The sequence below is a fragment of the Mobula birostris genome, chromosome 19, assembly GCF_030028105.1.
Source record: "Mobula birostris isolate sMobBir1 chromosome 19, sMobBir1.hap1, whole genome shotgun sequence".
Classification (NCBI taxonomy): Eukaryota; Metazoa; Chordata; class Chondrichthyes; order Myliobatiformes; family Myliobatidae; genus Mobula; species Mobula birostris.
The window spans coordinates 40,367,968-40,381,316 of NC_092388.1; the positions used below are offsets into that span (position 1 = coordinate 40,367,968).

General features: G+C 43.5%; 1 protein-coding gene across 1 annotated transcript in view; it reads left to right on the forward strand.

Moving 5' to 3' along the window:
• The window catches only part of LOC140212538 (NFX1-type zinc finger-containing protein 1-like), a 64,308-nt gene extending 53,155 nt beyond the window's left edge, over positions 1-11,153 (forward strand). Inside the window, exons 14-16 of the mRNA XM_072283477.1 lie at positions 5,943-6,053; positions 6,733-6,828; positions 8,368-11,153. Coding sequence (XP_072139578.1) covers positions 5,943-6,053; positions 6,733-6,828; positions 8,368-10,524 — 2,364 coding nt within the window. The 3' untranslated portion in view covers positions 10,525-11,153. The remainder of the gene's footprint in view (positions 1-5,942; positions 6,054-6,732; positions 6,829-8,367) is intronic.
• Positions 11,154-13,349: the final 2,196 nt, after the last annotated feature.

A 13,349-nucleotide genomic window follows, 5' to 3' on the forward strand; every position in this document is an offset into this window, starting at 1 on the left:
TAGCCCCTCTACAGCATCAAAACTGCCTGCCCTCCACCTATCTTCATATTTTCTGCAAACTTTGCAACAAAGCCATCATCTAAATCATTGATATATAACGTACAAATAATTGGTCCCATCACAAGCCGCAGTTGAATGCTACTAGTCACCAGCAGCCAGTCAGAAAAGGCTCCCTTTATTGCCACTTTTTGCCTCCAGCCAATCAGCCACTGCTTTATTGATGCCAGAATTGTTCCTATCATACCATGGGCCTGTAACTTGTTAAGCAGCCTCATGTATGGCACTTTATCAAAGGCCTTCTGAAAATCCAAGAATCTAGTGATTCTTGAAAGATCATTACTAATGCCTTATGCTTCCACAATCTCTTCAGCCTCCCGTTCAGAACTCTGGGGTGTACACCATCTGGTCCAGGTGACTTATCTACCTTCAGGCTTTTAAGTTACCCAAGAACCTTCTCTCTAGTTATGGTAACTTCAGACACTTCATGACCATTGACACCTGAAACTTCCACCATACTACTAGTCAAATTTGCTGGTGAACGCAGCAGGCCAGACAGCATCTCTAGGAAGAGGTACAGTTGACGTTTTGGGCCTAGACGGTACCTCTTCCTAGAGATGCTGCCTGGTCTGCTGCGTTCACCAGCAAATGTGATGTGTGTTGCTTGAATTTCCAGCATCTGCAGAATTCCTCGTGTTTACCATACTACTAGTGTCTTCCACAGTGAAGAGTGATGTAAAATACTTACTCAGTTCATCTCCTATTTCATTGTCCCCCTTTACTACCTCTCCAGCATCGTTTACCAGCAGTCCAATATTCATTCTTGCCTATCTTTTACATGTTATGTACCTGAAGAAACTTTTGGTATCCTCTTTAATATTACTGGCTGGCTTACTTTCGTATTCCATTTTTACCTTAATTACTTTTTTTGCTTCCCCCCTGTTGGTTTTTGAATCTTTCCAATACTCTTAACTTCCCATTAATTTTTGCTCTATCTTATGCCTTCTCTTTGGGTTTTATCTTGGCTTTGACTTCTCTCCTTCAACATAGTTGTGTCATCTTTCCTTTAGAATACTTCTTCCTCTTTGGGATGTATACATCCTATGTCTTTGTCATTAATTCCAGAAATTCCAGCCATTGCTGCTCTGCCATCATCCCTGCCAGTGTTCTTTTCCAATCAATTCTGGCCAATTCGTCTCCCATGCCTCAGTAATTCCCTTTACTCCACTGTATACTGATAGATCTGACTTTAGCTTCTCCTTCTCAAATTTCAGGGGTGAATTTGATCATATTATAATCACTTTCCCCTAAGGGTTCTTTTACACTTAAGGTATCTAACCAATTCTCATTCATTGCACAACACCCAATAGCTGATCCTTGAGTGGGCTCAATCTCAAGCTGCTCTAAAAAGCCATCTCGTAGGCACTCTAGAAACTTCCCCTCCTGTAATCCAGCACCAACCTGATTTTCCCAATCTACCTGCATGTTGAAATCCCCCATGACTATTGTAACATTGCCCTTTTGGCATGCATTTTCTATGTCCCATTGTAATTTGTAGACCAGATCCTTACTACTGTTTGGGGGCTGTATACAACTCCCACCAGGGTATTTTTACCCTTGCAGTTCCTTGGCTGTATCAACAATGACTCAACACCTTCTGATCCTATACTACCTCATTATAATGATTTGATTTCATTTTTTACCAACAGCAACTCACCCCCTCTGCCTCCCTTTTCAATTTTGTCTGCCTTTTACGTTGCAACTCATCCTATTGACTGCAATTTTGCCCTATCGACAGCCTCTCCTCACTACACGCTACTACTGTTTGTAAACCAGTTACCTCATTTTTAGCATTGTTACCCACCTTTCCTACGGTACTTCTTGCATTGAAATACATGCAGCTCAGGACACTAGTCGCACCATGCTCAACCTTTCTGATTCCTTACTTTGTCTGAAGTCTTACCAACATCTGCCTCCACAACCTCTCCACTAACTGTTCTGGCTCTCTGGTTCCCATCCCCCTGCAACTCTACCTTAAACCCCACCATGCAGCATTAACAAACTTTCCCACTAAGAAAACAACAGGAATTCTGCAGATGCTGGAAATTCAAGCAACACACATCAAAGTTGCTGGTGAACGCAGCAGGCCAGGCAGCATCTCTAGGAAGAGGTACAGTCGACGTTTCAGGCCGAGACCCTTCGTCAGGACTAACTGAAGGAAGAGTGAGTAAGGGATTTGAAAGTTGGAGGGGGAGGAGGAGATCCAAAATGATAGGAGAAGACAGGAGGGGGAGGGATAGAGCCAAGAGCTGGACAGGTGATAGGCAAAAGGGGATACGAGAGGATCATGGGACAGGAGGTCCGGGAAGAAAGACAAGGGGGGCGGGGACCCAGAGGATGGGCAAGAGGTATATTCAGAGGGACAGAGGGAGAAAAAGGAGAGTGAGAGAAAGAATGTGTGTATAAAAATAAGTAACAGATGGGGTACGAGGGGGAGATGGGGCCTTAGCGGAAGTTAGAGAAGTCGATATTCATGCCATCAGGTTGGAGGCTACCCAGACGGAATATAAGGTGTTGTTCCTCCAACCTGAGTGTGGCTTCATCTTTACAGTAGAGGAGGCCGCGGATAGACATGTCAGAATGGGAATGGAATGTGGAATTAAAATGTGTTTCCCACTAAGATATTAGTCTACTTCCTGTTCGGGCGCAAACCGTCCCTACTGTACAGGCCCCACCTTCCCTGGAAGTGAGCCCAATGATCCAAAAATCTTATCCCTTCCCTCCTACACCAACTCCTTAGCCACATATTAAACTGCATAATCTTCCTAGTTCTGGCCTCACTAACATGTGGCATGAGTAACAATCCTGAGATCATAACCCTGAAGGTCCTGCCCTTCAACTTAGCACCTATCTCTCTGAATTCCCTATGCAGAACCTTGTGACTCATCCTACCGATGTCATTAGTACCTACATGAACCAAGACTTCTGGCTGTTCACCCTCCCACTTAAAGAATGCGAAGGACTGATCTGAAATATCTGGGCTCCTGGCACCCGTGAGGCAACATAACATCCAGGAAGCTTGTTTTTACCACAGAGCCTCCTGTCCATTCCCCTAACTAATGAATCCCCTATCATCACAGCATGCCTCTTTTTCCCACTTTCCTTCTGAGTCAGAGAGGCAGATTCGACCACTGTGACTTTCCTCTGTTAGGTCATCCCCCTGACAGCATCCAAAGTGTTGTTATTGAGGGGGATGGCCACAGGGGTACCCTACGTTGGTTCCTTAACCCCTTTCCCCTTCCTGACTGTCACCCAGTTTCCTGTGCCCTGCACCTTGGGTGTAACTATCTCTCTATATGTTCCATCTATCACTCCCTCAGCCTCCTGAATGATGCAGCGTTCAAGTTCCAGCTCCAACTCATAACGCAGTTTGTTAGATGCTGCAGCTAGATGCACCTCTCACAGGTGTAGTCGTCCCGGACGCTGGAAACCTCCCTGCCCTCCCACATCCTGCAAGAGGAGCATTTCACTATCTTGCCTGTCATTTCTTCTGCCATAGCTGAGCAGATTATAAAGAAGAGAAGGAAAAAACTTGAGCTTTTCTTTCCTTTGCTTTCTCTGAGTGAAGCCGCTGAAGCCTCAAAGAGCTAAAGCCTTAAGATCTCCTCTCTGATTGTGTCCACTCAGACTACAACTGCTTGCCCCTGCCGTCCTTTAATTTGCTCTTCCTAATCAATCCTTAATGCCGACTGGTGGCTGGTGAAAACTGTATTATGCTGCCGTGACCTGCCCCTGCCTTTTAGCCTCGGACAGTGGACCTGATTGAAGTCCCCTCCTCTCCAAATCTCTGATGTCCAGATTGGCCGCTGGTCAAAGATCTTTTCCAAGTGTATTGGAGGGGTCATGAATGTCACGTGACAGCACTGCCCACTACCTGGTCGCACAGCATGCCACCTGCCAATCAAGGTTTGGCCCCTCCTGGCCCATCAATGCACACCTAACCATTCACCCCTTTAATTAGCCTTGTACTTGGCCTCGGGCAATTGGCCTTTGTAATCAGCTTGACTTGGCTGGCACCGAGCCATTGGCACCCTGTGAATTGCCTGGGCTGGACCCTCCAGCCCTCCTGCACTACAAGGGTGCCACATGTGCTGGGCTCTCTCTCTCTTTGCCATCTCCGAGGGACCACCCTGCTTCACTCCAGGCTGAGAACCGTGGAACGGTGCTGGAGAAACTGTTGGTGAGCTGTGCATTGAATAGGGTTGGGAGCGTTGATTATTGTCCCTAATAGCATAGAGCTGTGCCTGCACAATGTCAAGGGGTGGTGGGTATTGTATTGACTTTTCCGTTGGGGGGGATGTTTGTGTGTGTGTGTGTGTGTCTGTGTCTGTGTGTGTGTGTGTACGTACTTTATTCCCATGCGATCTTCCCATGTTCGTTATTGTCCATGTGTGTTTTATTGCCGATCCGACTTTTCCCACGAGTGCTGTAAATTGTGTGCGTGTTGCTTCTGTTGCCATTTTCCCACGTTTGCCTTCTGTAAATAAAATCCTTTACTACCAAGACTGTGTATCCAGAGTCCTTGCCTTTGAGACCTACGGAATCTGTTTCCTCACTTACAACACCAAGGCAATCTACAAAGGTCAAATAGGCAGCTAGGATTATTTTCTTTGCCTCAAAAAGTCCTGAGCAATTTCTTTCTGGTGTGTCCATTGTTGATATTCTAAGTCATACAGTCATGAGTACACTACCCCAGACATCTGAGTACATTATTAGGCCTAGTAGAGATCTGGTGGTTGAATGCTGGAGCCCTGTAAACCAAGAACATCACAATTGTATTTGACTACTTAGTATTCCATGGTCCCGAATCTACCTCTGTAGCTATATTTATCCTGGTTTGATGAGGAATATGCTAAAGAGCAAGTTAGTAGCAGCAACAGACACACCTAGTGGATCTATGCAGGGCTGTATTGATATTGGTCATCAGCAGCCACATGCTGAGAGTAGACTTCAAGATTTCCATAAAGAGTTAATTAAAGCTCTGCAGTCTTGCAATAGTCAATTCTGTATGATTGTGTGCAACCAAGCAGCTAACCTGACATTCTCGCAGTTGAGTTGAAGCTGTGGGTTCAAATCTGACTTCGGACGTCTGAGCATAAGAAACCTAGACCGACCCTTAAACAAGTCACTTGAAATGTAGTCAGTGTTGTAATGGAGGAATTACGACAGGTTAAATAAAGTAAGCTCCTGCAAACAGTAACATGGCAGTGAGCAAGTAACCCGTTTTGGAGATTTTGGTTGAGGAATTAATATTAAGACAGGAATCAACATTATTTATTCAAGAGAGTTTCTTGATTGAGAATCTTTGGAGAGAGACAGCATGGAAATAGTTATTCAGTCCATACTGATTGTCTACATTCATTTACACTAACCCATTTTATTTTTAACAAATTTCTACAGGCCCACACACCAGGGGCAATTTTCAGTGACTAAATGACCCAACTGGCTTGCAATCTTTTGAGATGTGGTGGGAACAAGAGCAGCCTAAGGAAAGCCACGCAGTCAATGGGAGAATGTGCAAACAATATGGACAACACAGGAGGTCAGGATTGAACCTGGCTTCTGGAGCTGCGAAGCACTGGCCCCACTAGCCACACCGTTGTGCCAACCATTTATTGTCTCATTGGGCAGAAGTACTTTTGACAGTGTGTCAGTCAGTTCAGAATGGAATTGAAAATTAGCCCCCAGCAACTTCCTGAAGCGAAACCAGAACCTACTGACTCAGTGCTACCAATTGCTGGCACTCAAACTCTTGGTGTTTCCTTTCCTTCATATTCTTGCAACATCCTCATTCCCAAAGCATCATTCATTTCTGCCCTGTCCTGAAAATTAAAACCATACTATATATCTGTCTGACTCACTGCTTTGTCATCTTGTGATTTTAGCTCCGCCCAAGTGCAACAGTGTATGAACTAGCGAGACGTTTCAACTTGGAAGTTTCCTTGTTCGAGCGGCTAATAATGATGAATGTGCCTTTTGTTCGACTCGATTACCAAGTGAGTTTCTCAATCTTCCGACTGGCAATTAAGAAAGCATGTTAGAAGTCAACTTGTGCTCAGCATTTGTTTCCTTCAGTATTAAACTGTTCTTTTGATACATCCTCCTTCCTTACTGTTCCCTGTCCTTTTATGCTCCGTAGCATGTTTTCCACTTGGGGTACATGAGGGGAGTGAAGGTAGTTTGTGGGAAATAGAGGGAGAAAAAAAATGGAATATAATCAGAAGATCTGATAGAGCATCAAATGCCAAAGTCAAATCAAGATTGGAAGCCTGAGCTTAAGCAGGATGTTTAACACTTATTCAAGTTAAAGGGCACTATTGGTTTATAATTGGAACAGGAAATAGAGGTCAGGGAGTTTCTGTGCAGAAATTTAATATTTTATGTCATTGGTCTTTTATCAGAACTAGAGAAGAAAGAAAATTTGTAAATTGCAGATGGAGTGGGAGGAATGAATATAGTTGAGGAAATATTCTTGATAGGACCAAGGCTAAGGTTGGTGTGATAAAATGGAGCTTACCAAATTGCCTGATGCTCACTTTTTGGTTGTGTTCATTTCTTTAAATGCCAAAAGCTTTGCTTATCAGTTACCTTTAATCTTTTCTAGATGTGTACATGCCAGTATGTTTAAAAACACCTGCTGAAGATTCATTGTTGTTGATTTGCCTTCCTTTTCAGCATCGAATGCGCCCTGAAATTGCAAAACTGATAACACCACACATCTATGAGAAGTTGGAAAACACAGAATCTGTGAAACTATATGAAAACATCAAGGTATCTTTTTTATTCTAAAACACTGAAGTAGTTATGACTGAGCTTTCTACAGTCAATGTGCACTGTTAAAGTCTTGAGCACATTTTTTAAAAAAAACGGTTCCTGTTTTTGTGCCATATTAAAAGTCTCTGATTCTGAGAGGTTGGGTTCTCAGCTAAGACTGCAGAGCAGTATCAGAAAGGGTTGTAAGTTCTCAGCTGTCATCCTTTGGATGTCACATTAAAGTCTCATTGTGGTGGGTGTAAAACTAGTGTACTCTGCTGTTTAGATTTTTTTTATTTAGAGATACAGCCCAGAACTGGCTCTTCCAACCCAACAACCCACCTGTTTAACACTAGCCCAATCACAGGACAATTTACAATGACCAATTAACTTGATATCAGGTCTTTGGATTGTGGGAGGAAACCAGAGCACCCGGAGGAAAGCAGTCACAGGGAGAACATACAAACTCCCTACAGACGGCGGGACTCCTGGAGCTGAAATAACATGGTGCTAACCACTGCATTACCTTGGGGTTAGATTTTTTTCTTGAGAAATAAGTAATAATTAGCAATGTCTATTTGTTAATAAATAGGTACAGAATTAGTAATATGGTTTTGCAGCACTGATTTTAATTTTATAAATAATGAACTTGACAACTGAGAAAAGCTAATGGTATCATTAAACTGAACAGAAAGTCAAAGGGGTACTGAAGTGAGCTTTGCTACTGAGAACTTACGTCAGGACCTAAGGCATATTGTTTCATAATATCGTGTTGAAGGCCAACATTGAAGTTTGCAGCAAATTTAGATCATTTGGCTTATTTTAGCCACATCATCTTCTGAAAAGAGCAATCCCCGAGTTCTTACTACTTCGCAATTTTGCCAGAACCCTGAATGTTTTCCTTTTAAGTATGCATTCAATTCTTTAGCAAATCCTGTTGTTACACCCACTTCATTTTGGCATTTCTACATTCCAAATCATAACATCAGTCAGCATAAAAGTATAAAGAAACTTTATCTTATTTTTATTTCAAAATATATTAAATTCATGTCTTTTGGCTCCTACTTCCAGTGAAAACAATTTCTATATGCCTGCTGTATCAGCACTGGTCAAATTTTGAACCACTTAATTAAAATTTCCTTCATCTTATTTCAAGGAACAATCCCTGCTTTACTAGTATCCCTTCCTGTAAAGTCACTGACCATTTTGTCCTGGACATACTGTACATCATTGTTCCTTCACTGTGTGACAAAATCCTGAACCTCCCTGACTAACAGCACCTTTGGATTATCATCACTGCGTGGGTTGCTGTTGTTCAAGTACTCTCCACTGGGGCTATACTTTAATTTTTTTTAAATGTCACCCACTCTCTGTCATTTAGCACCTGACACCCTTGGTACCATTTTAGTGAATCCTTTTGCAATTTCTCCAAGGTCACCTTGCCATAATAGCTTCCAGCTGTGATTGTAGACTGATAAATCTATTCATCTAACGAAAACCAAAATGGTAATGATTCATTAACATAAAGATTCCTTCTATGTTTTGTTTTAAAATTAGGGAATTTCCACAAACCTGTACTTCATTGACCATGAAGAGCCAGAGGATCATTTCAAGGAAGGGAAAAGCTATCAAAATCCACATGAAGCACACTTTGTCATGGCCCTTTGCAAGTACTTCCTCCAGCAGGAATATAAGCCATCGCAGATAACCATTCTAACCACTTACTCGGGACAGCTGCTCTGCTTGAAGAACATAATGCCCAAGATGATATTTAATGGCATAAATGTCTGTGTGGTGGACAAGTATCAAGGGGAAGAAAATGACATTGTGATTCTGTCGCTTGTTCGAAGCAACAAGCAGGGCGTGGTGGGGTTCCTGCGAATACCGAACCGTGTCTGTGTTGCTCTTTCTCGGGCGAGAAAAGGCTTCTACTGCATAGGTAATATGAGTCTGCTGGCAAAGCAGGTCCCTCTGTGGGCAGCCATTGTTGGATCGCTGCGTGAAGGAGGCAACATCGGTACCTCTCTGCAGCTTTCCTGCCAGAACCACCCAGGAATGGACACACTGGTGTCATCTGCGGAGGATTTTGCCAAGGTCCCTCAGGGCGGGTGCCTGATGCCTTGCAATTTCCCCCTCGAGTGCGGACACGCGTGCACTTTGCATTGCCACCCGTATGACCCCAAGCACAAGGAGTACCGGTGCTCCTTGCCGTGCCCGAAGGCCTGCGCGGTAGGCCACCCTTGCCCCAGGGCTTGCTGGCAGGCCTGCGGTGGTTGCAAGGTGAAGGTAAGCAAAGTCATCCCCACGTGTGGTCACCAGCAGCAGGTGGCTTGCTCTGTACCCCCAGAGCAGTTCAGCTGCCAGGCGCCCTGCAGCAAGACCCTGGACTGTGGCCACAGGTGCCTTCGCCCCTGTGGGGAGGTCTGCACCCGGAAATGCCCCAGCAGGATCCAGCTCACGCAGCTCTGCGGCCACCAGAGTTGGGCACAGTGCTACCAGCGCCAGGAGGCTGAGACCTGGCCCTGCCAGGCGACCTGCGGGGCGCAGCTGGCCTGCGAGCATCCCTGCACCGGCAGCTGCTCCGTGTGCAGCAGCTTGAGGCTGCACGCCGCCTGCAAGGCTCCATGCGCGCGCATGCTGCCCTGCTTGCACCCGTGCAGGGGCAGCTGCTGCGGCGCGGTTTGCCCGCCCTGCTCCCGGCCCTGCAGAAACCGCTGCCCGCATGGCACATGCCCGAGGAGCTGCGGCGAGCCCTGCCAGCCCTGCCGGGAGCCCTGTGCCTGGAGCTGCCCGCACGCCCGGTGCACCCGGTTGTGCCATGAGCCCTGTGATCGGCTGCCCTGCGACCAGCCGTGCTCCCAGGTGCTGGACTGTGGCCACCCATGCATCGGCCTGTGCGGTGAGCCCTGCCCCAACAAGTGCCGGACCTGCCACGAGGAGGAGGTGACGGAGATATTCTTCGGTGGAGAAGACCAGCCTGATACCAGATTCGTGCAGCTGCAGGAGTGTGGGCACGTCTTCGCAGTGAAGGAGTTTGACAAGTGGATGCAACAGACAGACAGCTCTGAGCCGAAGCTGCGTCTCTGCCCTAAATGCTCGATCCCAATCCAGAACAGCCTACGCTATGGGGCCATCGTTAAGAGAGCTCTTGCTGAGATCGAGAGTATCAAAATCAGTACCTTGGGAGATGAAGAAGAGCTCAGAAACCACAGTATATGCCTGTTACAGTTTTTGGAAGAAAAGAAAGAATTAACTGAATATTATCTCTCGGAAGCCCTTACTTTGCAGTTGCAGCTGCAAGAATCCAATACAAGTCTCCACAAGTTGACCACTCTCGGGCACAAGATTACCCTCTTATCCAAAATTGCCGACTTGAAGTCCAGCGAAAGCAAGCTGCAGAATTACCAGAGAATTATGGTTGAGCAAGAAAGTGAGCGGCTAGTAAAGTGGATTACAGAAAACAGACCTCATTTCACCAGTCAGGAGCTGTCAGACATAAAAAGAGAGATCTCTAGGCTGAACTATCTGAATGAACTATACATAATTCAAACTACATTGCTTAGGCAAGGGAAAGCGGTAGAATCAGAAACAATATTTGAGCTGCAGCAGATGCTTGAAGGGAAGAAAATGTACAATGAAGCATGGGTACAAGAAAACATTGATATATTGAAGAAGAAATGTGCTGCAACAGAAAGAAACTTAATTTTTTGGTAATTCAGCTAGAGCCCTACTGAATCACTTGGACCAATTAAAGATTGTTGTTTAGCTGCAGTTCTGGGATTTATGGTGACACAGAAACTAGCTGTTTGTACAGCCAACCAAGTATGTGTCAGAATGTATTTACAATTGAACAGGAACTGAACTAGATCTAATGTCACTTCTGCTGGTAAAGTTTATGCTGTGAACCTCAGCTGGGTCAAGAATTGGTGTTGGCAGATTTATCTTCTGGGTGTGGCTAGGGTAGTTCCATCACCCGTACATTTTGCCTTTGAGAAGATGTTAGGTAACATGTTGAGGGAGAGAACAGAATCAATTAGGGTTAAGCTGGTGTATTTGGCTTCCTGATCTCATTCGCCTTTCATCAATCCCTTTGTCTTCAGGAAAGGGATTAAAAAATGCTTCTCAATTTACAGTAAGAAAATCGGTGTTTTCTGTGTGCAAATGTAAGAAGACTTTGTACAATATTTAATTGTATTGTTCCAGTTTTGTTTCCCATTGCTATTGTTTGAAAGGCCTGTGTCCTTTGCCTTAGTCTGAAGTAAAATCATAAATGTATAATTCAGATTAGGCTTGTATTGTGATAATTAAAATGTTAATAAAAATGGAGTGACAGCTTGCTTGCATCTGTATTTTACTTTCTAACTGGAATGAAGAATATCCTGCTTATCCTGTTTTAGCCGAGACTATCATATCAAAAAGTTTTATGTAATCCAAAGTGACCATAATTCTGTTTGGAAGTTAAAGTGATATAAATGCATGTCCAAAATAAGTCATGGATGTGTCCAATCACAAACGAGAAAATCTGCAGATGCTGGAGCTCCAAGCAACACACACACACACACACACACACACACACACACACACAAGACTGGAAGAGCTCAGCAGGCCAGGTAGTGTCTATGGAAAGGAGTAACTAGTTGGCGTGTCAGGCCGAGACCCTTCATCAGGACTGGGGAAAAAGATGAAAAGTCAAAGTAAGAAGGTGAGGGGAGGGGAGGAAGAAATACAAGGTAGTAGGTGACAGGTGAAGCCGGGAGAGGGGAAGGGGTGAAATAAAGAGCAGGGAAGTGAAAGAGATAAAGGACTGGAGAAGGGGGGGAATCTGATGAAGAGGACAGAACCATATTCCCTCTAAGCTGTGCACGTGCACACTTTCACCCAGCGCACAAAGGAAATTAATATAAGCACAACAGGTTAGTTACCTAAAATAATGTAGTAATTAATAATTATGCTTATTGAAAATAATCTTTTAGCTAACTGTTTCTGTTAACTAGTTAGTTGGTTTTTCAAATACCACAATGCATGTCACTAATTTACGTCACCTCACCTTTCCTGTTACGGTTTGTACAGCTGCATCACGGCGGCCGCCATCTTTGGTGGACAGTGTTCATACCGTAAGTTTACAAAGATCTGTTTCAAATCCTGTAGATAGCTTACTAAGTTTTTATTGAAAAAGATCAGTCAAATGACCCTGTGGCTAAATACTGTCACAAGAAATTGATAAACATCACATACAAAGTAGCTTTACAGGTTTTAAGTGATGTCTTTGATGAACTGGCTGCACTGTGCAAGATTCTGCAAAAGAGTGGCCTGACACCGATTGATTCACTTCATTTTGCGCGAGGCAAAATTAACAAGATAAGAAAGCAGTATCTGGGAGACAATGTTTCGTGGAATGTCAAAGTTAAAGTTTTGCTAAGCCAACAACGTGAAGAAAACGTCACAGTAGATACAACTTTGCTGATGCCTACTGGTTATGATGAAGTAACAGCTTCTTGGAGCTGCTCCTATATTACTTATTTTGCTGATTCCAACCTCTTTTGAAATCTTAATTTTAAACGTAATAATGTTGTTATGAGGGGTGCTAAAGCTACTGAAAAAGAAGAGGACGCTCCTGCAACTTTGGAATCTATTATGGAGATGCTTCGGAAACAAAAAAATTTTCTGAGGATTTCCAGCAGAAGTTCCAGCAACTATGCGCTGAGATTAAACAAATTGATGTAAAATTGGATTCTATTCAAAAAACCTTAAATTGAACATGATAAGTGATTACAGGAGAATGAAGATAATCTGACGATTGTGGATGTGAAAATTGAAGACCTGCAAAAGCTTTGTGATAAACAGTCAAAGTCTAATGAAAAATTAAGACAGAAGATTATCGACTTAGAATTCTAACAGAAGTAGAAGAAACAATCTACGCATTTTGGGTCTTGAAGAGTTAATGAAAGGTAATCAACCTACGGAATCCTTTGCAAACCTCTTGGTAAAATTATTTCCTACAATTTTAAAATCTCTTTCTAAGATCGATCGAGCCCAGAACCGCCGTAGGAGACCTCAATCAGTGATAATCAGTCTTCATGATTTTCAAACAAAGGAACTTATAATTTGTGAATCCCTTCGAAGAGATGATTGATAACAACGGTCAGAAGACCAGAATTGTTGAGGATTTTTCACCTGAGGTGATGAACAAGCGCTTCAAGTTTAAAAAGGTTATGTCGGAACTGTATAACAAAGGTTTTAAACTGTCTCTCCGTTATCCTGCTCAGCTCAAAATTATTTTGAGAGATTGTTCTCAGAAATGGTTCTGTTCGATACAGGATGCTCAAGAATATTTGGGATCAAGTGTCTAGCTGTTTAATATCTTCCTACATGATTAATTGCTTCTTTTACTTTTGAAATACCTTTGCAGCTAACTTTCTTTTTGAACTCTTTAATGCTTTTTTTTAGATTTAAGATTTTAATGAGTTAGTACTCTGTGTGCTAATATGTTTTGAACTTCAATAGTTTTTTCAATATTTTATACTTATTTTTTGAGATTT